This window comes from Dermacentor andersoni, chromosome 9 (genome assembly GCF_023375885.2).
Source record: "Dermacentor andersoni chromosome 9, qqDerAnde1_hic_scaffold, whole genome shotgun sequence".
NCBI lineage: Eukaryota > Metazoa > Arthropoda > Arachnida > Ixodida > Ixodidae > Dermacentor > Dermacentor andersoni.
In genome coordinates this window covers 63,462,501-63,490,470 of record NC_092822.1, presented here as the reverse complement: position 1 = coordinate 63,490,470, position 27,970 = coordinate 63,462,501, and the positions used below count along the sequence as shown (strand labels likewise).

The window sequence follows — 27,970 nt, the reverse complement described above, 5'->3', positions numbered from 1 at the left end:
CGGGGAAAGGGCCACGTCTCGTGCGATGTCTCGCGACACTAAGCGCTCTCTGCTTTGCTGCCAGGACATCGAGCAGCGCAGCGCGGATCTGGGCATCGCGTCGGTGGGCCTGACCGTGACCTCCCTGGAGGACGTGCTTGTGAGCGTGGGTGAGGACCAGCACGTTCACGGCAAGCTTACAACCGTCGACAACGAGGACTCACTTGCAATCGACGCCAACAGTAAGTCGCGGCGTGTGGCGAAAATTATCGGGCCATATAACCCAGACACTGGTCGAGTCAAGGTTTCACCAATGGGACTTGTACTTGTCGGCGCAAATACTTTTGTGCGAGCATTGGCTTCAGTCTGAGGCATCCCTTGTTCGACCGAAGTTGATCACTTACTTTCTCGATCTTTTCGTGGCCCGTCGAAGACGAGCCTCGGTCTTGAAGCGCTGGTTCCAGCCTGGGACATTCCTTGTTGGACTACTGTCGACCGTTTCAAGACTGTCTTCCTGTAAACCTGACAGACTAATCATGCTGTAGAAACGGTGGCTCCAGCATGAGACATAGTTGTTGAATTGCTGTTAATCAGATCTAAAATTCTCCTTGTGAACCTGACTAAGACGAATCCCGTTGTTGAAACGCTGGCTCCAGCTTGGGACCTTCGTTGTTGGACCATTGTCGATCGGTTCAGTACCCTACTTTGCTGTGAGCCTCACAAAGACGAATTACGTTGTTGAAACGCTGGTTCCAGCCTTGGACATTCCTTGTTGGACCACTGTCGATCGGTTCGATACGCTGCCTTGGTGTGAGCTGACAGAGAGGAATTCCGTTGTTGAAGCGTTGGCTCTAATATGAGGCATGCCTTCACGAATTTACTGCAGCGTACATACTGCGAATGTACACAGAACAAAAATAAATGGATAATCTAAAATTTTGACATGGTGGCTTGGACATGGTGAATTCAGTTTCCTAGCGTCATCACCTATATGTTTCATGTGTGACCTTGCTGTATATCTTTATGTGATTCTGTGGTCAACATCAAACCTTATGGCATATCAGGAGACAGAGGCAGGCGCAACTTCGCTGGCAGTCATTGTCAAACAGGATACGTCTCTCACAATATGCTAGGTTGGTGTAATGTTAGTGTATTTCGGTATAGGGAACTACTCAACCTCGCTGCCAACCACAATGCTTGTCTTGAAGGCACCCTACGGCATATCGTATTGTAACATTCCATTTACCCTTGCCGCAGGCTATCCTGCAATCAATGCCACACTCGCAGCACAGTAGTTCTCCACCTCTTCAGTCACACTGGAAATGTCTGGCGTGAACCATAAAACACCCAACATGGTCCACGCAACTTAGAATTTGTCCTCAATTAAATGTTTTGAAGGGCTTATCGGCAACAACAGTCAAAGAATTTTCCGATAGCGACGCATTCGTGATGAGCTTTACCTCTCGGGCGTACAGCCCCTCTTCCTTTTCACTATGATGGCATGGCTGCCTGACATTGCGTGCGGGCTTCAGCCGCCTGTTCCAGTCACCATTCAAGCGCTTCCTTAGTTTTGGTAGCATAACCGTCACGTGCTTTCTGTCTCTTCTAATCCTTCGAGGGTGAGAAGGCGCTTAGCTGTGGCGATTCCAGTGCGTGTTAAATCGCAGTCACATGCTTCCTTTCGATGACTGTTGAAACGAAATGACAGTGGAGACCGCAAGCACTAATGGTGTATGTTCGTACAAAGGAGCCGGTTGGGTAAGCGAAAATCGATGGTCTTTTGCTTCAGTGCTCACTAAGATCGGGAGTGTGACTGGAGTATTATGAATGTAACTTTAAGGCGAGTATGTGCGTGTATCCTGGTAACTCGGCTGACGTCATTTCCCGCCAATGCAGGTGCATGGTGTGATCAGCGGGGACCTAATACCATGCGCAATTGTGTAGCGGGGATGCTGGCGCTGTTGGGTTCACGTCAGTGCTCCCGCTGATGTTGTGCGGCTGCGGCCTGGCTAGCGCCCCCCCCCCCCCCCGCCCCCATTTTTTTATCATGTCAGATTCTGCATTTGAAGTGGGCGAGGTAGCTAAAAGAGACTTCACTGCATTGCCTTATAAGTGTATACGGAGACTGCCGCAAAGGAATTTCACAATGAGCACTAGCTGCATTACAAAGGAGTAGCCATTACTGCAGTGCTTTGCTGCCGAAATCTAATGTCACAGGCAGCAGAGTTTGTTAAATGCGCGGAACGTCACGCTGCAGTGTAAGGCCCATAGTGCACGCATTCACCCTCTAATGCCCGATCTATCGAATGCGCTACGCCGAGTTTGATGCCTCGAAAGGTTGATTGAAGCCTGAAATGTTTTACGCAAAGTACATACTGTTTTATACGCTGGATCAAAGTTTCACATGTGGATAGTTTACCAATCTGATTACAGATTCATTAGTATTCATCGCACACTGATTATTTTCAACACATTATTGCATTATGCTCAACACAGTAAGTGGTGTCCAAATTCACGCCGTAGTAGCCCAATTGCCTCAGTAATAAAACAGACCTTGAATGCTGTGCTCTTGCTGGCTGCATGCGCTGGAAGTCAATGTAGAACCGGAAACACGCCGTGGCCGGCACGTTTCAGACGTCACCTATTCGCAGCGAGTATGCGTGCGCAAAGACTTGTTACCATCCGCATAATGGGAAAATAGAATTGCTTAGAAAAGTGGCCGCAAAGCGGTAGATAAACCATAGTAAACACAGCCACAACTACGTCAGAAAAAACCGCCGTGGTTGCTTAGTGGCTATGGTGTTGTGCCGCTAAGCACGAGATCGCGGGGTCATATCCCGGCCATGGCGGACTCCATTCGAAGGGGGCGATATGCGAAAACAACCGTGTACTTAGGTTTAGGTGCAGGTTAAGTAATCCCAGGTGGTCCAAATTTGTGGAGTCCCCCACTATATACGGTGTGCCTCATAATCAGATCGTGGTTTTGGCACGTAAACCCGAAAATGTAATTTTTCTATCAGACAAGTCAATGTACTATAACTCTTGATTTGCGAATATTTCTTGTACTGCGCGTAGTTCTTCGCGCGTTGGCGTTTCTGCTCACGATTTCACTTCCTCTCTTATCTTTTTTTATAGATCAGTTGGTATAGCGCTTCATCGTCTGTGCTCGTGTTTATGTTGTTTGTACTCCTTAACTCTTGTGGCGACAACGGCTACTTGAACCTCCACCGGCAGTACTACTGGGGAACATGGCGTTGTCGACAGGCCGCAGTCGTCCGTAAACCATCGCGACCCAGCAGGGGCGAGACGATTCCTAGTACGAAACTTGGACTGTTTATTCGATGGTAACAAAGTAGAAAAGAATGATGGGAATACAAAAAAGATTCATTGCGGGGCCGCTTGAATAGGGCCGCTAAAATCCTCAGTGTCATTTCGCTCACGCCGACGTCACATGGTATGTACCGAGTCCGATCGGTGATTGGCCGCTGCTCCCTCTCTCCTAGGCGACGCTGCATCTGCTTGCATCCGTTGGCGGTAACCCGTGGGTGAAGCTTGGTTCGAGGAGGGAGGGCCTCCCCTTGACTCGCACAGTCCGCAGAAGGCGGCCCTCCCTCCTGTCACGCACACACACAAAGGGGCCCGTAATCACTGCGGGGTGCCAGCCAGATGGGGAACCACTTGAGCCACGCATAGAAATTTGGGACTACCTGGCGCTTTCCAATTAGGCATGGTTTTAAGGCGAAAGCCTTAGATCTCTGTTTCAAGGTCGCGTTGTGAGGTACAGAAGAAACGTACTGCTACGGAAAATGAAAATAGCAGCGCCGAAGGAGGATTCTGAGAAAAGGCAACGGAGCGCAGACGGAGAGTTTAGGGAAATGTCAGCGGTGGCGGCGGAGGGCGTTGAGGGAAATGTCAATGGCAGCGCCCGTATAAAGTTCTGGAAACGGCGGCAGCACGTTCTCAGTGCGCTCGCAGTCGGCTTGCCCGCGTTGTATACGTCGCCGCGTGGGCTCAAAGCTTCATTCCACATCGCTATCGGGTGACGACGAACCAGGCCCTAGTCGCGGGCGGGGAAGGCCGAGAACGTACGCCACGGCGGAAGAGGCTAGAGCAGCTCGAAATTCCCCTCGTCTTAAACCGCCGCCGGGAGGAAGCGGCTACGGAGCAAGCTTCGGCACGAGCAAGAACGAATTTCACAAGACGTGCACCTGCGGCAGCGGCCTCTGTCTCCACCAATTCTGCATTCCCAGAATGCCTGCGTCGCATTAGGACCGCATGTTGGTGAATGGCAAGAACAAAGCTCAACAGCAGATGAGCAGAAAATGCGACAGGAAGTTCAACAACAGATTAGCAGGAAGCATAACACAAATTTCTGCAGGAGATCAACGGAAGGTCCAACTAGGCCCGTAATTTTTCGATCATCCTTTTCGCACTCGCTGCTTCACACTAATCGCAACAGCAGATACTGCTATTTGCACTGGGAGCTTCACGCCAATCGTAACACTCTGCAGCCCCCTTTATTCTAAATATACTAGAATCCTCATTTGCTGAGTAGCTGATTGATCGAAGAACCAAGTTCCCTCTAGTCGGAAGTTCTAAGGTCCGCACGTAGCCTCCGAGACCGTGCAGCCTAGTCTCGGAGGCATTGATCAGCATGTTCTTCTTTTTTTTGACACAGTGCCCATGGTGAGGACGCTGGCGAGCCCGAGGGCCATCGAGCCTTCGCTATTGGGCTGCGTCTGGGCCGTGGTCTTGAAGCGGGCTACGTACGTGTGGCGCCAGAAAAAGGTGCCACTCTTCAGCTGGATGCTTCCGCCGCTACTCCTGTCGCTGCTCTTCTTCCTCGAGTACGTGAGCCTGCGCGGCAGCGGACACAACGTCGAGCACGTCGGCGACACTGTCAGCTACACATTCCCTGAAGTGATGGGACAGGCCCAGGTGAGCGGCGTGCGTAGTGTACTAACTCTAGAGGAAAATATGGGCGAAAGAAAGTGGCAACCCTGAAGGCGCCGCCATGTTGCTACGACTCATTTTTGCAACGGTAAAAAATATTCAAGATATTAAGCAAAAAACAGCCATTTACACTTAGCCCGTACGTGTAAAGAACGTGTAAAGTTCATTCCATATACGTCTCGGGAAGATCGGTTGGTTGCTGAGTTGGTCACACCGGATTCAACCTTTCTTGCCCCGTTACGGCGCTCTACCTTCTAATAAAAAAAACATCACTGTCTTTTCCGGGGGAGCAGTAGGGGCCATAGTAGAGGCCCGGCCTGCTCTCCTGGTGCAGTATCTTCGCTCTAGGCAGACTTTTCGTATGATGCTGTCCGCGGCTTTTCAGGAGCATTTTTGGGTGGTCCCGTTTGAGTTAAAGAAACGCACATGGCCTTAGCAACCGTGGTTAAACGCCACTGTCTGATGTCACGCTGTGAGGATTATTGACTTTCCAAGGTACATCGCCGTAAGGCGCAAGAAAGCTATGGTCCGGCACGACTGACTTAGTACGAGCGCCGCAGGTGCGAGACAGTCTGTCTGACACAGCGGTCGCCAAATGAGGCGTCAGTACCCGCTGCTTCACCTATTTCACAGCGCCGGCAGCCAGCGCCCTAGCGTAAACAAACTCCATTCCAATCCGCAATGCCGGCGCGCCTAGGGACAAACGCATACAACGCGCGCTAAGAAACCGATTCCGTAGTGCCTAGACAGAGTCATACATTCAAGGAGCAAAAGCCCTTGCATTCTCTCTCGCGCCCGCTCTCACTCGCGCCTGCGCACAAGCGTCGCGCGATTCCTCAAATTAGACACTACTTCAAAGGGACGTCTCGTAGGTGAGGCGAGGGACGGCGCGTTTTTATGCGAAGCATATTACTAGAGCTCAACCCACCTCCTCAGGCGCGGCGGTGTCGCCTTCAATGACCTTTAGTGACTCCATGCCATACCACGTGACACCGTGACGTCACGACAGAGGAGAAACGGGGCTCCAACTCACGCCGTCGCTCGCGGCGTCGCCTTCAAGGCTGACCACGTGACACCGTGACGTCACTGTAGCAAGTAGGTGACGCCCCCTCGGACTTAATCTTGGTTCACCCGCCAAGCTCGGCGGCCTGCTATAGCTCGGCAGGCAACAGTGATCACCCGCACCACAATAAACACCGACGAGCACGGCGGCTCGCCGGTCAGTAATCATTCAGCACCACCACGCTGCGGGGCGTCCGTCTATCGGAGGGTGCCAGAAGCCCTCACTTGTTCACGACCCGGGGTGGATCGTGACACTGGCGACGAGGATGGGATCCTCGTGACACAGGCGACGAAGCTGGCAACGAGTACCTACGGAGCGTCCCACGCCGCCGCGAGCGGCGAAACACCGCCCCCCGTTGCTGTCGCCATGCCGCTGTACGGAAGGCTCGAGCCGTTCGAGGGAGATGGGTCCGCCCGGCAAATTTACGAGGAGCAAGTCCACGTGTTCTTCCGGGCAAACGACACACCCGAGGCCAAACAGCGGGACATGTTCCTGGCCAGCTGCGGGACCCGCGTCTTCAGCCTCCTGCTCGACCTTCTCAAGCCAGCCACGCCGCACGTTAAGACGCTGGGTGAGCTGCTTGCCATACTGCGCTCGCATTTTAACCCAGCACCGTCCACACTAATGGAGCTTTTCCGCTTCAACAACCGGAGCCGCCGGGAAGGAGAGACCCTCGGGCAATTCGTTGCTGTGCTACGAGGGTTAGCGAGTGCCTGCGCCTTCGGGGACCAACTGGACTCGCTGCTCCGGGACCGTTTCGTCTGCGGAATCAACAACCCCGCCATGCAGACGCGACTCCTGGAGCTTCCCGACCCGTCGCTGGACGACGCCGTGAAGGCAGCGCTGGCAATGGAAGCTGCCGCCAAGGACGCCGGCGAGATTTCCCGTGGGACTGGCTCACCGTCGGCGGAAGCGGCGGTCAACAAGTTCGCGACAAAGGGCAGTACCTGCGGTCGCTGTGGTGGTGCCCACTCCCCTTCACAGTGCCAGTTCTCTCAAGCACAATGCTTTACGTGCGGGAAAACTGGGCACCTGGCACGTGTATGCCGAAGTGGGAGGACGAACAGCAAGCAGCAGCCTGATTCAAGCCCAGGTACAACACAAGCCTGCGGCCAGGGTAGCCGTCGCAAGGGTACGCGGCGGAGGCATGCGGCAGCAAGCTCAAGTTCTTCCGCGGCCAGGCTCCACGTCGTGGCCGAGGACCCGCCGATTTTCGACATGTGGCACACAGGCTTTGTACCGTCGTCTGTGCCGCCATACATGCTGACCGTCGAAATCTGCGGGCACCCCATTTCCATGGAGCTGGACACGGGGGCCAGCGTGTCTCTAATGGCCGGGAAGCTCTTCAAGCGGATTTTCCCCGGCGTGTCCGTCGAGGCTTCGGGCGTGATGCTGCGCAGCTACTCCGGGCAACTCTCCCAGGTCCAGGGTCAGGCACAGGTCAGCATTCGCTTTGGCGACAGGGAGGCAACCCTTTCCCTTTACTTAACGAAGGGGTCGTCGCCGACGCTGCTGGGCCGAAACTGGATTCATGCATTGGGCGTTCGTCTGCCACAGTACCAGAAAGCCAGCCTGCATGTGGTGCAAGACGTCCCCAGCCTCCTGACCCAGTTCAAGTCCCTGTTCCAGCCAGGGGTGGGCACATTTGCCGGCACGACGGCTGGCATCTATGCACCTGAGGGAGCCCGGCCACGCTTTTTCAAGCCTCGCCCACTGCCGTTCGCCCTGAAGGACGGGGTTACCCAGGAGCTGCAACGGTTGCAGCGAGAGGGCATCCTGGTGCCCGTAAAGACATCTGAATGGGCCGCTCCCATCGTGCCAGTCCTCAAGCGAGATGGCAGTGTCAGTATCTGCGGGGATTTCAAAGTTACCATCAACCCCGTCGTTACCGTCGAGAAGTACCCGCTATCCCGGATTGAAGATCTCTGGTCAGCATTGTCCGGTGGACAGAAGTTTACCAAGCTCGAGCTCAGAGATGCTTACCAGCAGCTGGTGCTCCAGGATGCCTCCCGGAGGTATGTCACTATATCGACAACTTTGGGACTCTTTCAGTACACGCGCTTACCGTTTGGCGTGGCCTCAGCCCCAGCCATATTCCAGAGGGAGATGGGCAACCTCTTCAGGGGCATGAGGCACGTGGCGGTGTACTTGGACGAATCCTGGTTACTGGCAGCGACGACGGGGACCACCTGCAGAACCTGCACAACGTCTTGGCACGACTACAGGACGCCGGCCTCAAGCTCAAGCTGGAAAAGTGTGTTTTCCTAGCCCCCAGCGTTGAGTACTTGGGACATATCATTTCCCAGGCAGGCCTAGCCCCGGCTCCCCGCAATGTTGATGCGGTGCTCAAGGCACCTAAGCCCCAGAACAAGAAGGAGCTTCAGAGCTACCTGGGCCTCATCAACTTCTACAGGAGGTTTCTGCCGAACCTGTCGCAGCATCTACAGCCGCTCCATCTTCTGCTTCGAGATGGTCAGCAATGGGTCTGGAAGAAGGAGCAGGACCAGGCCTTCCAGTGCAGCAAGGAGCTAATCACCAAGGCTCCAGTGCTGGTGCATTTCGATCCTGCTAAGCCTGTAGTCCTTACCGTAGATGCGTCGCCGTACGGTGTGGGAGCCGTCCTGGCACACCGGGACAAAGATGGCCAGGAACACCCTGTGTCGTTTGCTTCCCGACGGCTTCATGCTGCAGAACAACGTTACAGCCAGCTGGACAAGGAAGGTTTGGCCCTCATGTTCGGTGTCGAACGCTTCCACCAGTACCTGTGGGGCCGAAAGTTCGAGGCGGTCACAGACCACAAGCCGCTGTTGGGGCTGCTGGGGCCTGACAAGGCAGTTCCTGTGCAGGCATCGCCTCGAGTGGTACGCTGGGCCTTGAGGCTGGCAGCTTACAGCTACCAGCTGGTTTACCGTCCGGGAAAGGACCTGGGACCTGCTGATGCCCTGAGCCGCCTGCCCCTGCCAGAGGTGCCTGATGCTGTTCCAGAACCTGCTGAAGTGTTCATGCTGGAACACGCGTACGCGGAGGTGCTCTCCAGATCTGCGGTATCTCAAGCGACCAGCCGGGACCCAGTCCTGTCTCAGGTGGTCAAGGCGGTGTCCCGTGGAGAGGAATTGGTGCAGCAGGCCTATAGCCACAAGGCCGCTGAGCTGAGCTTGCAGCAGGGCTGCCTACTGTGGGGTTCGAGGGTGGTGACCCCACAAAGTCTCCGGTCCAGGGTTCTGCAGTTGCTGCACGCGGGTCATCCAGGGATAGAAAAGACTAAGATGGTGGCCCGATCCCATGTTTGGTGGCCTGGCCTGGACCAAGACTAGAAGCGTACGGTGAGGGGCTAGTTGGTATAGCATTACGAAATCCAAGAAAAAACTGCGCAAAAAAAGGGGACAAGACAAAGAAAGAACCACACGACACGGGCGCAGACTAACAACTGGTTTAATGCACCATCGCCTCTTTCCCACCAACAACAGAACGCATGCGCACCGGCCACAAAGAGTGGCGGGTAAATTCGGCATTCAGGTTCTCTTTTCGGCACCTTATAAGCTGTCTAGTCTGTGCAATTTAGTTAGACCTGATAGAAAAAAGAAAATTGAGTGCTGCACTAACCACAGGAACAAGTTTGTGCCCTGTAGAGCGAATGTCATTTATGAGATTCCGCTGAGTTGTGGCAACGTGTATGTTGGGCAAACAGGGCGCTGCATTAATATTAGATTGTTAGAACATGCTAATTCCCTAGATGATTCTAGAGGACAGCATCTTCCGAAGCATTGCAAGACCTGCAGGCATGACGGGAATGCTTGTACCCCACTTTTCGGCAGGACTAAGATTGTCGGACGCGCAAGGGATAAGAAAGAGCGCGAAATAATCGAAGCCTTTGAAATCGCGAGATTAGGGCCTGATAAATGTGTTAGCGAAGCATCCATACATTTGTACCGCAAGGAGTTGGCGTTTCTAGGCTTGACCACCTGACAGCTGCTTTTGTCTTTATGGCCGGTGCGCATGCGTTCTGTTGTTGGTGGGAAAGAGGCGATGGTGCATTAAACCAGTTGTTAGTCTGCGCCCGTGTCGTGTGGTTCTTTCTTTGTCTTGTCCCCTTTTTTTGCGCAGTTTTTTCTTGGATTTCGTAATGCTGGACCAAGACATCGCGCATTTGGTGCAGAGCTGCCAAATCTGCCAGGAGAATCAGCGAGCCTCGCGTCGTGTGGAAATCACCCCCTGGCCGTTCCCACAGAGACCCTGGTCCCGCCTACATGTGGATTTTGGGGGACCCTTCAAGGGCGTCCACCACCTGGTGGTGGTGGACGCCTTTACAAGGTGGGTAGAGGTTATACCCGTCACCACCCCATCAGCAGGCGCGACCATTGCAGCGCTACGACAGGTCTTCGCCGCCCAGGGGTTGCCAGATGTCATCGTGTCCGACAATGGTCCTGCTTTCGCCAGCGCAGAGTACCTGGCCTGGCTGACGAAAAACGGAATCCGCCGGATCATGGTTCCACCGTACCACCCTGCTTCAAATGGTGCAGCCGAGCGGGTGGTGCAAACCATCAAAGACAAGCTCAAGAAGAGCCAGACTGGGGATTTCCGGACGCAGATTGCTCGGATACTATTCCAGTACCGGACCACACCTCACGATGTCACTGGCCGTGCCCCCTGTGAGCTCCTGCTGGGTCGGATGGTCAAGACACCCTTGCACGTCTTGCATCCGGACCTCCGATCCACAGTGCTTTTGAAGCAGCTGAAGCAGAAGCTGGCTGCTGACCAAGGGTGCCGTCCCGGGCCTTTGCCAGAGTCGGGAGCTCCAGTTTTCGCCAGGAACTTCCGTCCTGGCCCACCCTGGTCTGCGGGACAGGTGGTGTCTCCTGCCAGCGCCTCATCGCTGCTCGTGCGCATGCCAGATGGGGCCATGTGGCACAGACACGCCCACCATGTCAGGCCTCGCCTCGGGACCTGGCCAGCACCCTCGACCGCCACTGAGTTCCAGCCCGCAGGAGGACTAGCGGCAGCACCAGTCGCTTCTAGCGGAGTACCACCTACCTCGGAGGCGGCAACCGTAGCCAGTGGTGCGGCACCCGTTGGACCGGTGTCAAGCCCGGCACCACTCGCAAGGCCGACCACTACGGGCCCCCCGGATGGAGCAAGGCTGGCTCAGGCAGCACCCGGCGTTGCCACACCCGACCCGTCAACACCGGTGCCCAGGCGGAGTACTCGACGGCGGAGGCCACCAGACCGTTACTCGCCTGGGTAGCAGGCACCGTCGACCCAGCTAGGGTAGAGGCAGAGCCTCATAGTGTGAACTTGGACGTTTGTTTGATGAGTTTGACTTTAACTTGGACGTTTGTTGAACTTGGACGTTTGTTTTTTATTTTACAAACTGGGGGTGAGGGGTTGTAGCAAGTAGGTGACGCCCCCTCGGACATAATCTTGGTTCACCCGCCAAGCTCGGCGGCCTGCTATAGCTCGGCAGGCAACAGTGGTCACCCGCACCACAATAAACAACGACGAGCACGGCGGCTCGCCGGTCAGTAATCATTCAGCACCACCACGCTGCGGGGCGTCCGTCTATCGGAGGGTGCCAGAAGCCCTCCCTTGTTCACGACCCGGGGTGGATCGTGACACTGGCGACGAGGATGGGATCCTCGTGACAGTCACGACAGAGGAGAAACGGGGCTCCAACTCGCGCCGTCGCTCGCGGCGACGAGCGGCGGTATATAAGCAGCTGCGCTTGTTTCTAGGTGGCTTTGGCTCAACTCTTGCAAGATGGGCTGGGTGGGAATCGAACCAGGGTCTCCGGAGTGTGAGACGGAGACGCTACCACTGAGCCACGAGTACGATGCTTCAAAGCGGTACAAAAGCGCCTCTAGTGAATGCGGTGTTGCCTTAGTAAAGAGCTGTTTCTAAGGCTCAGGCGTGCGTCGCTTGCTCAGGCGCACATTTCGTTGCCGCGCCGAACAATGTGTTGCTCGACGCTCACCGCGTCCAATGCGGGGCGCGTTGTCGCTGCGCCGTAGCCCATTGTCTTGCACCCCTTGGCGGGTCGACGGGAACGCTGTCGCGTTCCACTCTTGAAGGCGAAGCAGAGTAACGCATGAGTTGTTTCTTCGTCTAGCCGAACCAAATATAGCCAAGCAACAGCAGTTCACCAGGCTAAACAGTGGTTCAACAACTAAAATAAAGGCTAGTATGCTTCGCATCCTGGGCTTAACCTTAGCTAAGCCACAGCCATTTTTCTCTTGACGCTTCGACATGCTCCTTCATGGGTTGGAGAATCGAGCGTCTTTCCTTTCTTTAGATCGCTATGTATCTTCCGCGGCTGCTGCTGAAGAGGAAGTTTTAGGTCGGGTGCTCCTATCTAAAATGTAAAAGGAGAATTCGTTATTCTCGGCAACCACTGCACCAAATTTAACGAGGTTTGTTGCACTTAAAAAAAGAAAAAACTTAAAATTTTGTGACTGTTGGTTTCGAATTTTCGATTTAGGTCATTATTTGTTTAATAAAAATTAGCAAAAATCGCAAATTTTCAGAAAACGAAACCATGAAGTTTAAAATACAGCTCAGTCTTTCGGCAATGAAAAATATCACAATTCTGTGCATTGAATCTAACAGTACATCTCAAGTGGACAAAATTGATATATTACGCGTGAATCTCAAAAATATGTTGTAATATGGAAATACAGCTTTTGCAGTACCCTTGTACACAACGTGACGAATATCGAATCTGTCCGCTTTGAATGATCTAATGGATGTCGTTTACAGGACCGCGATAGCTGTTGTTGATGCGGAGCTATTAACTTGTAAACTTCATGCTTATATTTTTTTCGCACTTTCAATTTTTCAAAAAATTTTAAAACAAGCTTCAGGCCCTATATAGAAATTCGGTTTCCAACAGTCACTAGAATTGACCTTTCTCTCTCGAATCCACCAAATTTCTTCAAAATCGATCCACGGGTTATCTCAGAAAAGCGTTTCTGCCTTACACATATATTTGAATAGGCCGCGTCGCAGTTGGGCCCGAACTACACCGTGGCCCGAACTAAAGCTTCCTCTTAACGCGCGGCCCGGTGGGCGCCGTGTCTCGAAAGCGATCTGCGACGTCGCCACAGTGCGCGCCCGCGTGGGCCTCACCTTCAAAGCGATCTGGGTTGTTTGCTGAGTGCGCGCAGTGCCCTGGTTCACGTTGAAGCGAGAGACGCACGAAGGCCAATTCGATCGCTGCTGCTGCCGCGATTCCTCGCTGCAGCATTTTGACAGCGAGTTTCTGTGCTCATCGAGCGGGATGTGTTCATATTTGCCTGTGCACCCGTGACAGCGGGCTTGTCAATTCAGTTGAAACACGTAGGCCGGGCTGGTTGGTTTGAATCCATGATAGAATGTCTAAGCGCGACTGAAAGAGGTCGCAGAAAGAAACAGGCACGCTTATATACTGTGCTGTATATGTGTGTGTTCCTTTCTACGTCCTCATTCAGTCGCGCTTACACATTGTATCATAGTTAATTTAGTTAGTAAGCGAATGTTTACAAGTTCATACAACCGATAAAACCACTATTCTTAGTTCGTGTATCTATCTACGTACTTGCTATCGCTATCGATGCTTCGCCTTTCGGGCGAAACTGCGACTTTTTTATTGGCGAGGAAAACTTTTTGGCTTTACCAAGAACGTTTGTTTCATTGCTAACCTACCTGTCCTTGCGACTATTCCTGCTTCCTTCCTTCACCTGTTTCACTGCCTCCGTTTGACTTAGGCAACGTGAACTTCGCGTCATGTTAGGAAAACAAGTTGGAAGTGTCAGCGACTCGAAGAAAAATGGCGAACTCTCCGGGATCGAGCGCATGGTTTCGCTCGCGCCGTACTGGGGGGAACAAGACATGGCCTCACAGATTGCGCGTGCCGGCACGTGAAGTCTCGGAGGCCATGAAAAAACCCGCGAGCTACCGTACGCCGCAGGCCACGCCTTCTGTTTCCCTGGCTTTTATTGCGAGAGCAATCGTATGGACACTCAAGGCGCATTTCTGCCGTGGGCGTCGCCCTGATGTTCCGCATAAAATCCAAGGGCAATAAAATCATCGCTGCGCGCCGTATGCTGTATGTGCGAGTGAAAGCGTGCGAGGGTGAGGCGGTGAACGCGGCTCGATCTCGCATGCGTCAGCGAGGAAGGCGGGGTCGTAACGCGCCCCCTTATGTCAAGCGCGTGGCACGGGGGTGAGGCGAGGTAGGGGGGTGGGGAGGGGGCATTTTTCTCCGGCGTCTGCTGCTTACGGCGTGGCCGTGCAGGCGCCTTATATTGAAAGCGATCTGCGACGTGGCCAAAATGCGTGCCCGCGCGGGCCTCAGCTTCAAAACGACCTGCGATGTTTGTAAAGTCCACTTAGTGCCAGTCGCTTCGTATGCGCTGTGCTTTCGACGTTTCTTTCGCATTGAAGCGAGAGATGCACGAAGGTAAGTTCGCTCGTTGCTGCTGCCGCGATTCCTCACTAGATCGTTTTCACAGCGAGCTTCCATGGTCATCGAGCGAGATGTGTTCATGTTTACATGTGCGCGCGTGACACCATTCTTGTTAATCTATAGTCGGATACAACTTTAGAAAAAAGGGGGCGTTTACTCCTCCGAGGCGGAGGCACACGAGCACCCACCAATGGGCGCGCACTCTGGACTAACGTCATCAGCCGGACGGCCGGTGAGCCCGCCGACGGAGAAGATGGGCGCCTGCGCTTCGAACTGGGCGAGGTCGCGTCAGCTGTGTGCTTCAGCCCCTCGTCAGAGTGAATTCCAGAACTGTTTGTGATGGTGTATCATGCCGGAAATATTACTACGAGCTTACGATGCGGCATTTGTGCCGCGTGCGTTTATTCTGAGCCGTGATCCGGCGAAGGAACATTGCAGCGCGCATCGCTGGCGCTGCGCTACGCTTTGCCTGAAAACAGGATCCCGTGGCGACCGCTACGAACACACATCCCCAGTGTTTCTTTCATGTTGTTTTATTTCGATCCCGAGTGACGTTAGGACGAGAAAAGTTTTCTAAAGACTAGTGCCTACTGTTAGCGGCGGGTGTGTTCGTGTACTGTGTCATGTGCGTTTTTCGTCGGACGGGGTGAAGTGATGGAGCAAAACCATTCTCAGGAGAAATCAGAAAAGTGTGCGCGCATGAAACAAACCTACGAGTGTCTCAACAGAAAATATTTGCAGAAGAAGCCTTGAACGCAAAGAATTGTCGCCGTCAACTTAGCGTGAACGATCATTGTCACCAGTCAGATAGCCGAGCGTCTAGCGACGGTGTTCGAGCGTTGCGTAGCACCGTCGATTGATTGCTGCCCACCAGTGCTCACTGCACGCGCAAGCTGTAGAATGCGTGCTGTGAAATTGTGAAAATACAAAACAAAAAATGTAAATTTTATGCTATTTAAAAGCAAGAGTATTTGTTTAAACGATGAATGAAGCATTTTTTACCTGTCTGCCTCGACCGTATTCTAGCCCCAGGTTTGCAATGGTTGCGATAAATGCATTGTTTTATATAAGTACTTTTTCAATAGCAACTGATTCATTTTAAGCTTGGAAAACGAGTAGTAGATACGCCGTGTACATATAAACAGGTGCAAAAGTGATGGAGAGCTGCTCTTTCTACTTTTGTCACTTGCAATGAAGCCAAAGAGCAGACGACGGGCAGCGTTGTAGAAGGCACGGGGTTATTTTTCTGTCGCTATCCGGCGTGTGCTGTAGCACATGAGAGCTCTACTAAACCAGTCATCAAAATACAAAAGTATTTGTTTATACTGAGAATTACGCGTATCAGGAGCACGATTTCTTGAGCGGGACTATTTTAGTCGCGGCGGCAATCGGCTGTCGCGCTTCGGTCATCTGGGCGGGGCCTCCCCTTTTTTCTAAAGTTGTATCCGACTATAGTTAGTAAGCGAGTGTTTGCAAGTTTATACGGCTGATAAAACTACTATCCTCACTTCCTATAGCTATCCACTAACTTGCTATCACAATCGATGCTGCGCATTTAGGGCGAAACTGCGAATTTTTTAATTCAAGAATGAGTCCATCTCAACATTGCACCAGCTTTTGTTTGTACCCATTAGTAACAAACAGGACTCGCCCTGGTTGCTTAGTGGCTATGGTGTTGGGCTGCTAAGCACGAGGTTGCGGGATCGAATCGACGCCACGGCGGCCGCATTTCAATGGTGGCGAAATGCGAAAACACTCGTGTACTAAGATTTAGGTGGGAGTTGAGGAATCCCGGGTGGTCCAAATTTCCGGAGTACGGCGTGCCTCATAATCAGATCGTAGTTTTGGCACGTAAAACCCCACAATTTAATTTACTAACAAACATGAATGCAACCCAGTTCCAGCCTTTGCGTTTGTAGATGTTAGCTTAAAGGTTATGAAGAAAGCGCGAAGAGCTTTATTGCTAGATAGTTGCATCATGGTTGCCCGAAATTCGATTTAGGCATGCAGTCTAAATCTCCAGTGTAGCCAGAGCACATACGGAGGCTTTCAAAGATTGCGCATGTTAGCAGTGCTGATAAACTGACTCCATTAACACTTCCTTATGCGGTTATGTGATGCTCCCATAGAGCGTAGCGGCCGAATTGACTGTAGCGGGGCAATTAAAACCTGAACCGAACTTCCGGTTTTGGGCACCCGCGTGTCGAGCGCGAACTGGTACGCGTTGTGTTGATGAGGAATCAATTTTTTATTTAGTAAAATAAATAAGACTGCGAGCGATCTATAGAAGGCTTCATCGAATCTGTTCTCTGTGCAATGTGCAATTTCATAAAGCAGATGCAACGCGCCTTGTGAAATAAGGAAATGCCTTTTTTTATCCACATGAATGCTCGTACCGGAATTTTTTTTTCTACGCATATTCTGAGCGTCTATTGCTCTCATGAAACTTAATCCAACTGATGGATTTCCACCGTACTGATTTGTCGCGTCAGTACTGTACAGGGTCACTCACCATGCCAGGCGACTGTACAGGCGACTCACCATGCCAGACAGATAGTAACTTGGCCAACCTCACTTATTGGTCAGGTTTGACGACGTGCCTGATACATTCAAGGTGGCCGTATTCGCGCCCGCAAAAGGTAGCTGATGCAGCGGGAATTGCCGCTTTCCGCGTTACTACTGAGCATGTTTAACATTCGTAGAAGAGCTGGGTGCTATGGAAGCTACCACTTCTATCTCTATAATCTATCTTTCTGCCCTTTATCCTCATACAATCCTTGTCCACACTGCTGGCCGGTGTTCAGGTGTCAGCCGCAAGCTTGGCAGTGACGATGTGGTCAACATGCTTCCTTCCTTCCTTCCAATCAATCAATCAATCAATCAATCAATCAATCAATCAATCAATCAATCAATCAATCAATCAATCAATCAATCAATCAATCAATCAATCAATCAATCAATCAATCAATCAATCAATCAATCAATCAATGGCATGCAGGGATTTTTCGTGGTGGACAAGGACGAGGCATTCAACGAGCAGTGGTTGCACCCGCTGGTTCTGAATCCGGAGCAATTCTACATCGAGAATTTGGACCCGGAGACGGACATCACGGAGTCTCTGCTCAGTGTGGCGAAGGAGATGCTGCGGAAGTACGTCTTCAATATCCACTTCGGCGTGCAGATGACCCAGAAGGCAGGGTTAGTATCGTTCGGTCGTCACTGGAACTCACCAGCCGTATACTTAGAATGGCAGTGTTGAAGCGTGTTGAATGGGATAGTGATATGCAATAGCGTGCTCGTAAATGGAAAACGAAAATGCTTGACACCAAAGGAAGACGATTCTCAAAGGGAATGACACACTTTTGGCTTACAACGTGGAACACCCACTTGACGCTTGACGTTTGCATGTTTGCGTTTCTGCGTGCATGGGATTGCCAGGTAGTTGAGGGCAGTGAAGCGTTGTTTAGAAACGCTGGGTTCTACGAAAGGCCTGTGTGGCAGCATGCAGGACAAGACTACGGAAAAGGCAACATGTGAAGTTTTGTGGTGCCGGGCAGTTATCTCACACTTAGTCCCCCCCCCCCCCCCCTCTCTGGGAAAGATAAAGAACAGCGATGTCTCGATCTGGCGTGAGAGAGTTGCATCCATGGTACGTAAGCATGGACGAAAGCGAGGAATAAGACACACACAGGCGCTGACTAACTACTTCCTTTCACAACATGGGCGCTAACAACTTTACATTTCTAATGTACTATTAGTAATGTCGAACCAACTAGTCCGAGCATCAATGCTGGTCACCACATCTCGTGGTTATTGCGTGTACCTACCTGCCTCGCTGTGACTTGCTAAGGCTGCTCGCTCATCTGCACCTGACCAATGCTGGCGGACCAGCGCTCGCATTTCTGGTCAACTGATATGTGCGAAGCAGTTGCGCAGTTGGGGGGTAACGACGCGGCCACGTAACCCAAACTTCCTCTGCGCTTCACACAGAGGAAATGTTGCCTTTACCGCGCCAGATTCACATGCGCACGCTCTACCATAGCACACAAACACACCGCACTCTTGCATAGGGCACGGACTGATCAACTGTAAAATCTCATCTACCAGCGAGGCATAAGGAGCACTCAGGGTGGCATCAAAATGCTATGCGTGCCAGTATTTCACTCTATTCATGGCACCACTATATTCTAAGGGTATGCCAAGCCCTTGTCCTCCCCGCCTTCCTGCGTTTAGCCTTCAATTACCTCTTTCACCAGCCTGCTGGCATATTCTCGCCAATCAGTAGCACTACCAGAGCTGCCGGGTAGGATACATCCAGAAATACATGAAAATGTTCTCCAGTGGAGCACTGGACTCGGAGCACCTCAACCTAGTGGTACTTTGAAGAATATTCTCTCTCTCTCTCTCGCTCGCTCGCTCGCTCGCTCACTCACTCACTCACTCACTCACTCACTCACTCACTCACTCACTCACTCACTCACTCACTCACTCACTCACTCACTCACTCACTCACTCACTCACTCACTCACTCACTCACTCACTCACTCACTCACTCACTCACTCACTCACTCACTCACTCACTCACTCACTCACTCACTTTCAATTAACTTTGAAGCTATGACTCACATGGTACTTACCGAGTGGTGTTTGATAGACCCCGCTCATATCCCCGCGCGACAGATGCCATCGTAGTTCAAACATGGTCAGACAGGCGCTTAGTACGGATTGAAGGGAAAACGTAAATGTTCGGAAGAGGGCATGTTTTTTACAGCGAATCTGTTTATGGATAGATTCTGGCGGATCTCGTCTCCGTGGACATAGATAAACAATTTTTCATACGTGGGCCGATCCCGAAGAGAGTGCAATGCCGGGCCGACCCGCGGCGGAGTTGCAGTTCGCCATTAAGTGGCCCACATACACAGCTTCGCTGGCCATCCTTCGTCCCATATTGAAGGGTACTGATTTGTTTATTAATAAAGAGTTCAATACAGCACGCTGTGGGATGACATTTTGGATGAGAAAGCTTTTCTTTTCATATTTTTCTGCCTGTCTAAATGATTTAAGCGTCATGAGAAGGCACGCGGTCGAAGGGTCACTTTCTGTTTAGTATTTAGCCAAGTAACTCAGTCTATAAATGCCGGTTTGCTTCGTGCGAATATGGGGACTGGTCTCACAAGGCGGACAAACTGCCCTCAATGTAATATGCCTCGTGTCATTGTGAGGCCGCAAAGGCCTCGTGTTTGTGACTCGTATCCTGTGTTCAGTGCTCTCATGAATCAGACAACTAATGGGTTATGATACTTTAAAAAGCACCTGTACGAGACCCAGGTTTCCATGGTACTGTCATATGACCGAGACTATCGTAAACATGCTTCAAAACCTCTGTGCAGATTCCTCTGCAGCTGTAGTTGGGATCACAGGTTGTGCTATATGATCGGCGTAGCCGACAGCTATAACACTCTGTTATAACTCCGAAAATAGGCTAGGAACGTATTCATTTATTGAAAACAAATGTAGGCGCACGGTGAAGAGTAAGTTTTGCCGATGCCTTAAAGTGTTCCTCAGCGTAACTAAGAATGGCGTTCTCAATGCCCGAGATTCTACAGACGTGCTCCAGTCGTGTTACCTCGTAGTCGGCACAAAACCGGTGCAAAATACCAACGGAAAAATATGCCGTGATGCATGGAACGACTTGTCTGTTACCGAGTTTGATACATTCAATCCCTGGTTCATTACGAGGGAGTCATTTCACGTTAGCATGAGTCAGCGAGTTCCGAATGTTCGTTATAAGAATAGTTCGCTCTATCCGGGTTTATCGTATTCGGGTTTGACGGTATGCGCTTACGCCGTTGACGCTCTTCGCAGGAACGTGCTCTGGTACAACGGCCAGATACAGCACGCGGCACCGCTGGTGCTGAGGCTGTACAACACGGCCCGGCTGCGCAACGTCACAAAGATGGCCACGGCCGAGTTCAGATTCGACGTGACGTCGCGCGGCTCGGAAGACGTGAACGTGACGGAGGGCGGCCGTCGGGACCACGCGTACAGCGCCGCCAGTGGTGGCAGCGAGTACCGCACGGTGCTGCCGAAGGTCTTGCGGTCCATCTTCTTCCCGCTCGTGTCTAGCCTCATGTGCAGCAACTTTGTGATCTTCCCGACATCCGAGAGGGCGCTTGGGGTGCGTGCACACCGCCTTCTTTCACTGTTTCGCCAGCCTCTGGCAAATGCGCGCTCGAGTTTGCCCGCACGGGTGCTGAGATTCTAGTGCAGGGTCTAGCGTGTGAACTGCGCACAGTGTAGGGCAACCGAAAAACGCAAGACGAAAATAAGCCAGCGACACGGCGCTACCGTCAACACGGGGCTTTAGTCCACGTTGTCATTGTATCGTTGTGCAAGAAAAAAATAAACGAAGCGTGATTAGCAGGGTTATATAGTGAAGTCATGTGTGACTGGACACCATTAAAAAAGCGCAATATCTTGTTTTCCTTTCTGTTTTGTTTTTTCTTAAGGAGGCAGACTGGGCAGCCCACGAAGTTACCAATTATGTCAATGCTTACATTTTCAATAGTCCGTTAATTAAGCATTCTGGGCCAGCAGTTAAGTGTTACTGAGCAAAGCATACTGAGCAAAGCATACAGTTAGGTGTTACTGGAACAAGCATACTGAGACAAGCTTGTCGTACACGACAAGCTTGCAAACGTTATTCAAGGGTTTCTCTTAATCATGCGTCCTTGCATGTTCCAGGTGCCCTATACTGCGCGTGATGCCATAACAACTAGCCCATAGGTCTGTCCTACTGAAGAGCAAGAAAGTCGGTTTGAGCAGAAATGCGTGTAAAGGGAAGAATTACTCTCTAGGGCGGCATAGGGTCAGGTGATCTGAGAATATTGTGAAGGAAGGAGCGGTTATGAAGCTTGTCGGCATAAGGATAGAATCTGCTCACAGATGACAACGACAAAAAGAAATAAGGGGAAGGGGCCTTTGTCATGCAGTTACCATAAAGTAGGCTGCTGCTGCTGCTGCTGATGATTATGATGATGATGATCGTGCATAGTTTCATTGTCATTCAAGGGAGTCGAGTGTGGTTGTCCGTACGGTTGTCATATATGAAGGGAGTAGTAAACTCTGTCTTTTCTGTTAAACTGCCTGGCTGATTATCTGTTGGCGGAGTCACTTTGAATTTGGGGCAGAGCGACAAATTCTCTTCGCTGCACCTCTACCACTCACCCTAAGCGCATAGTGGGTCCAAGAGCGAGCCCCCTAAATTTCTTGCTCCGCAACGGCGCTCCGCAACAATAACCGCAACGGCCGAAGCTTTCGTGATGCCACTTTCAGCCCTTAAGACATTACTGGAACGTAAGAGAAAACAGCGCACACTAGACGATGAGTATACTAACACTGCCTCTTCATGAGCGCGCCCCTGACTTCCTGCGTTCCTAAACCGATAAGCGGAAGTCGCTTTTCAGTAGCGAAAACCAATGTAGGACATTCGGCGAGGACTGGCTTAGTAGATTTTTCCTACGCCGAAGAGAATCTCGCTCTTCTAGAGATGCCGGACGATCGATTATGAACGATGTCACACATCAGCCGCCACCTCGACACGGATTGGTCACTTCGCAGGTCAAGCACCTGCATATGATCGCTGGCATGAGCCCACTGCTCTACTGGCTGACAAACTTCGCCTTCGACTTCATGTTCTACATGGGAACCGCCATGATCGTGCTGCTTCCACTGCCGCTCGTTCCCTACACTACGCTCGACGCCGAAGACTACAGTGAGTTCGCGCTCTCCTCATCTTGCGCGACGCTTTCACGTGGCCGCAAACCGGAGCGCAGCAATAAGACAGCCGCAGTCGGCGCGCTGACGCCATTCATTTAATCCTTTCGGTGTTCTCTGAAAGACGCTTCTTTTGTGCTGCACCAAATAAAGGCGCCAGTGAATAGCGACTTTTAGCTCAACGCGTTTACGTTTCGCTCCGCTCGTAGTAGCCGGCGGAGCTAGACGGAGCGCGAGCGGGGCGTCGCACGAGAAAAGCTTTAGCCCGGCGATCCTTCGCCTGCTCGAGCGGAGTAGAGTGCTTCGATGTCCTCCTCGCCTGCCGCCCACCGGCGGTTGAGGAGGGCATCGAATAACCTTAGAGCGGAGTAGAATGAATCTTTAGGTTCCCTTTAGGGAGCCAGAGTTGTGCCGCTGCCTTCGGCGCGCCGCTCGCGCCGCCTCCAGCGATTCTAGCGCCGCTATTCGCCGAGCGCCGTCACGTGATCAAAACGGGATCCACTGCGTTGTGGAGAAACCAACAATTGGCAGCCGCGTCAACGCACTGCAGGAACCGGCCGACCGATCGCAATTGACAGTGGCACTTATTGTTGTTGCTTGTGTTATAACACCTGAACGTGTTACTTTGTGTTATAATAACCTGAACGTTTTATTCTAGACCTGAGAAATCATGTTCGCCAGCTTAGCACATGATCTGTACGTGTTATAGTAGACGTCACGAAAACATGTGCGCCAACTTAGTACGAGATTTGTACGTGTTATAGTAGACGTGACATAAACATGTGTGTCAGCTTAGCACATGTTCTGAACGTGTTATCCTAGACTTCACAAAGACATGTGTGCGAGCTGCGCACATGATCTGTACGTGTTATAGTATACGTCACAACAGCTTAGCACATGATCTGTATCTGTTATAGTAGACATCACAAAAATATGTGTGCCAGCTTAGCACATGATCTGAATGTGTCATAGTAGACGTCACAAAAACATGTGCGCCAGCTTAGCACATGACCTGAACGTGTTATTCTAGACGTCAGAAACCATGTGCGCCAGCTTAGCACATGATATGTACGTGTTATAGTAGACGTCACGAAAACATGTTCGCCAACTTAGTACGTGATTTGTACGTATTATAGTAGACGTCACAAAAACATGTGTGCGAGCTGCGCACATGATCTGTACGTGTTATAGTATACGTCACAACAGCTTAGCACATGATCTGAACGTGTCATAGTAGACGTCACAAAAACATAGCAGACGTCACAAACGTGCCATCTTAGCAGATGACCTGAACGTGTTATTCTAGACGTCACAAAACATGTGCGCCAGTTTAGCACATGATATATAGTAGACGTCATGTGTTATAGTAGACGTCATAAAAATAAGGTGCGCCAGCTTAGCACATGATTCGTACGTGTTATAGTAGACGTCACAAAAACATGTGTGCCAGCTTTGCCCATGATTCAATTCGCACTGTCGCTACAGCTACCATTCTTACGCTTCGTTTAATATTCTATCATGTTGCTATCGCATTCATTTTTTCGCTCTTCAGCGATGCTTAGGTCACCATAACGGCAACTGAGACTTTCCGAACACATGGTGACTTCAATGCCTTTTGTTTTCAAGGGAGGCACGCCGTAGCGTCCTGCAGAGCCTTCAGTAAAAAGAAGCCAGCTGCAATGCCGCTAGACCACACTTTCATACGTATTTGCCTTTTTCCAAGTTTAACTATAGCTCCGTGTGCCACAATCGGCATGTGTACGGGACAGTTACATAGCGCATGAAACGTGCCGCTTGCTTGTCGTCGACATTCGGTCAACTAAAAATACAAATATAACTCGCCATCTACACGTACACTTGATATTTCGTTTATCTATGTATTTTTGTTGCTTTCATAAAAAAAATTCTGCACGCAAAGCACTACAAAAATGTAGTCATTGCCATACAAGGAATTCGCAGTGGCAAGTCAGCTTCAAGAACTTTGCCTGAATGGAAAAAAAAAGTAAGGTTACGTGAACCCATCTGGATTTTCCCGTGCTGACCTACTGTAATGGCATGTAGGTGGTGCCTGCAGGCAGCGGCGCTCCATCTTATTTTGGGTTTATGGATATGAAACCACCTGGCCCTCGATATACTTCCTCACTAAAAGGCGCGCGGATGGCACGTCGTTATGTGTGTGATAGCATACCGGCCTTTGCTGCGTTCATTTACTCAACTTTATTTTTTGTGCCGATGGGCGAATTACGCGCAGTGTTTCCGTCCAACGAATTTTACGTTCCCGCACGATTGGCAACGTAAGTTGTTTCGAAATTCTCTCGCAGAACTGATATTTGTGCTGAACCTGCTTCACGGCTACGCCGCCCTTCCGGTAGTTTACATCAGCTCCTTTTTGTACGGCGACCCTGGCTCGGCGTACTCGACGCTCGTCATTGTCAAGTTCATCATGTGTAAGTAGCTGCGGCGCAACCGAGTCTAGAGTCAGTAAAACAGTCACCCATACTGTTTCAACATGCACCGGACACAATGATAGGGGCTGCCAGATTGGAAATGGAATGGTTTCAACAATCAAGGACACAATGACATACATTGGGGCATGAAACGTACGAGACGAAACGTTTGTCTCCGAAAGAGAGAGTACTTAGTTGACGAGACAGCCACGAATGGAAACAGCGAGTCTTTTAGGAACCCCAGCCGGCTCGACAAAAATGTTGGAAGCTTTACTTCAAGCTAAATGGTGACTAGGCACACGTCGTACGACTCAGAAGTCAGGCGCCACAGTGGCTGTGTCGAGAATCATTCTCTAACCATGGCGCTGCCGCGCTGGCGAGTTGGCCGAAGGCACGGAGAGCAGAGTATGTTCTTGCAGGTAGTTCCAGCGCAGTGGTTTGGAGAATTTCATCAGTGAGTTTTGTTGCAACGCCCCTCGTGCTTCCCTGTCTCTAAATGACATAGTAAATTTAGAAAAAAAAGCTGCCAGATAGTATGTTCATGCAAAACTTTAAGACACACGTAATTATTATCGGAGGGTAGCTGTTATTTAATAAGTGCAAGCCGTACGTTATATGTATCCCTAGTTGGGAGATCGCTCCCTATTTCTGCAGTGGTCGCGCGTACCCTTTCCTACGTTCGCGGCGCCATCTCGCGGACAACATTCTTAGACAAGCTGACGCTTTTAACACTTCCGACCATTATTCTACAGCCTGAACGTGATGTATAGTTTGACTTTAGTGCCCCTTTACACTTCGTAACTGTGTTTCCCGCTTGTACGTCGCACCGTTGCATCTCCCAACAGCGTCGGCGGGCTGCCTGGGCTCGGTGTTCTTGGAGCACCACTTCGTCGACGATGCGAGTAGCTCTGCGCTCGCCACGATCCTCCACGGGGCGCTGCAGATACTGCGGCTGCTGCCGACGTACTCGTACTCGAGGGGCATGACCAAGATCATGCAGCTGGCCAGAGAGAACGGCCTCTGTCGAGCGGGAGGCATGCTGTTGGAGAGCCGCTGCCAGACCAAGGAGAACCATGCCCGGCTGTCGCTGATGCGATGCTGCATGCGTAAGTCTCCAGTCTCAATGTTTACTTGATTGATTCTGTACTAAACCAGACAAGAAACGGGGGGGGGGGGGGGTGTTATCACATGCGTGGAAAAGAGAAAGGTGTGTAGGCACCGTAACAGTATCACCAGCTGCCCTGACGGCACCTCAACTGTTCACCGCGGCCTCAAGCTTCAAATCCGTCAAGCCATTCTGCCTATTCCTAAGACATCGGCGTATCACCTACTTATCGGTTATCGTCACGGCATTGCCTGCCTATGACTTTTCCGTAAGTGTTTATATGCAGCTCCCTTCATCGCGCACCTTACATTGTACGCGGCGCGCATAGTCGCAACGCATCGGCCATCCTCAAGTTTCACGCCCACCTTCTCACGCTGCTGCGTTTACAGCCTCATTTTGCTTATGGGCTGCATCAGACTAGAACGAATTTAGCCACGAAATTGTATCTATGAATTGTTCAATTGTCCGATGGTGCTTCGCACGATATATATATATATATATATATATATATATAATAGAACTTGTTTTATTTCAATAAAAACCGAAATATAACTCTCACCCAATTGCTATAATACCCAGGGGTATTAACAAAAAGGGTGGGGGTTATAGGCAACGCTGGGGCGCTTAAGGAAATAACACTGCACTGGATAGTTAAGAGAAGAAGTTAGGTGAGGCCAGATATTGTGATGGTGATTAGGTATGAAAGAAGTATTAGGTATTAGGTAGCTTGGAGGGTGGATAGGAGAGGGAGATGAGTTCGGGAGAACTGGTGGTCCTGCTTTTCGGTAGAAATTCCGTGCTGTCACGCTGTAATTCGCCGTAGAACGTGAAACATGATGATCATTATGACGATTTGTTGGCATCCCCTTTGAATTGGGCCCCAATAGGAAACTTCTCTATCTACATTGTACCGCGACCTATGCCTGTAACGGATCCGGTGGTATCAATCTCTTTCCTGCTTTTTTATCCACCGATACTCTAAAAGTTTGCTGCTTATCTCGGCTGTTGACTGGTTGATTCTTCCATCCAATTTAATTATAAGCGTCCCTGGAAGGTGCACTTTACCTACCGGTCTCACTGGTTGAGCACCTTCGCATTCGATTGGGATGGGCTGAGTGGTCTCCGCATGCTTGCTGCAGCAGACACATGCCTCCCCTTGTGCGAATATTTCCTCCGGTATGCTTTTGTCCTTAGGGAACTAGCTCCAGCCTAAAACAGCAAGACACCCTCGTTTGTGCCATTGTAAAGATTTTTTTCTAATTTCTTTCTTTCCGTTCTTGTAAATCTCCATGGTATTTCTTGTTGCCATTTTTTTTTTTTTGCATTCAGTTCAGTGTCTTTGTTTCTCCCACTTTCTTTCTCATGACTTCTGGTTGCCTATTTGAAGTTTCAGTCGCCCTGTACTTGGTTATCGACTTTCTTGACATTTTCCTCCATTCTGTGTCCATGCTTTTCAGGTACAGATACTTGCGCACTTTAGTGTCCCGTTTATTTTCAACCATGTTCCTGAGTCGTTCTTCAAGACCGATTTTTCTCGGCGCTTCTCTGAGTGCAAGCGATCCCGAACTGTGGCAACCAGTGCTGCCTAATTTGTGGTTTTACCGTGGTTGGCAATTTTTGGTTAACTTCCAACCCCGACAAGGTATGCTATTTTATGCACAGAACGGCGTTTGCAAACGTCAGCGCCGACACCATTACTTCTTTCCAAATTCCACGCACCACGTCATATTGTGGCCCCAAAGTGCTCTGTGGTTCATTATTGCTGCGTTACTCTTCCCCTGTACTTCAAGGTTATCTTGGCGGATGTTCGAGTAATTCTTTTCTTTGTTTACGTATACGTCAAGGTGCATACCGGGTGTTGTTCTTCAGAAGGTCCAAAAGTTTTTAAATATTGCCTCTGGTGGACAGCACAATCCTAGCCCTTGATTAAATTACTCGAAGAGGCAGCCCTTACTACTGCGAGAAATCAAAGTGCCTAATTGAATTATTTATATACCTACCCTATCTAACGCTTTATTGAAATATCTTACGCCACATAGTTAAATATACGAACTATAGCCGGTCAGTTCGCGAGGCGTATACACTCAGAACGAATTCTTAGTGCTGTGCCATTTTCCCAATAATAATTTTCAAATTGTCTGGCGAAATGCGTTGGCGTTCGCGACGAAATGCGTTGGCACGTGACTGTGTTTGTGGGCAAGGGGACAGCT

General features: G+C 50.9%; 1 protein-coding gene across 2 annotated transcripts in view; it reads left to right on the top strand.

Annotated features, from left to right (window-relative positions):
• The window catches only part of LOC126528577 (phospholipid-transporting ATPase ABCA3-like), a 91,813-nt gene that overhangs the window by 44,994 nt on the left and 18,849 nt on the right, over positions 1-27,970 (top strand). For both annotated transcript variants that reach the window (XM_055069142.1, XM_050176436.3), the window contains 7 exons: positions 65-221; positions 4,658-4,917; positions 17,431-17,630; positions 20,298-20,610; positions 22,053-22,206; positions 24,530-24,655; positions 25,501-25,761. In XM_055069142.1, the coding sequence (XP_054925117.1) occupies positions 65-221; positions 4,658-4,917; positions 17,431-17,630; positions 20,298-20,610; positions 22,053-22,206; positions 24,530-24,655; positions 25,501-25,761 (1,471 nt within the window). The remainder of the gene's footprint in view (positions 1-64; positions 222-4,657; positions 4,918-17,430; positions 17,631-20,297; positions 20,611-22,052; positions 22,207-24,529; positions 24,656-25,500; positions 25,762-27,970) is intronic.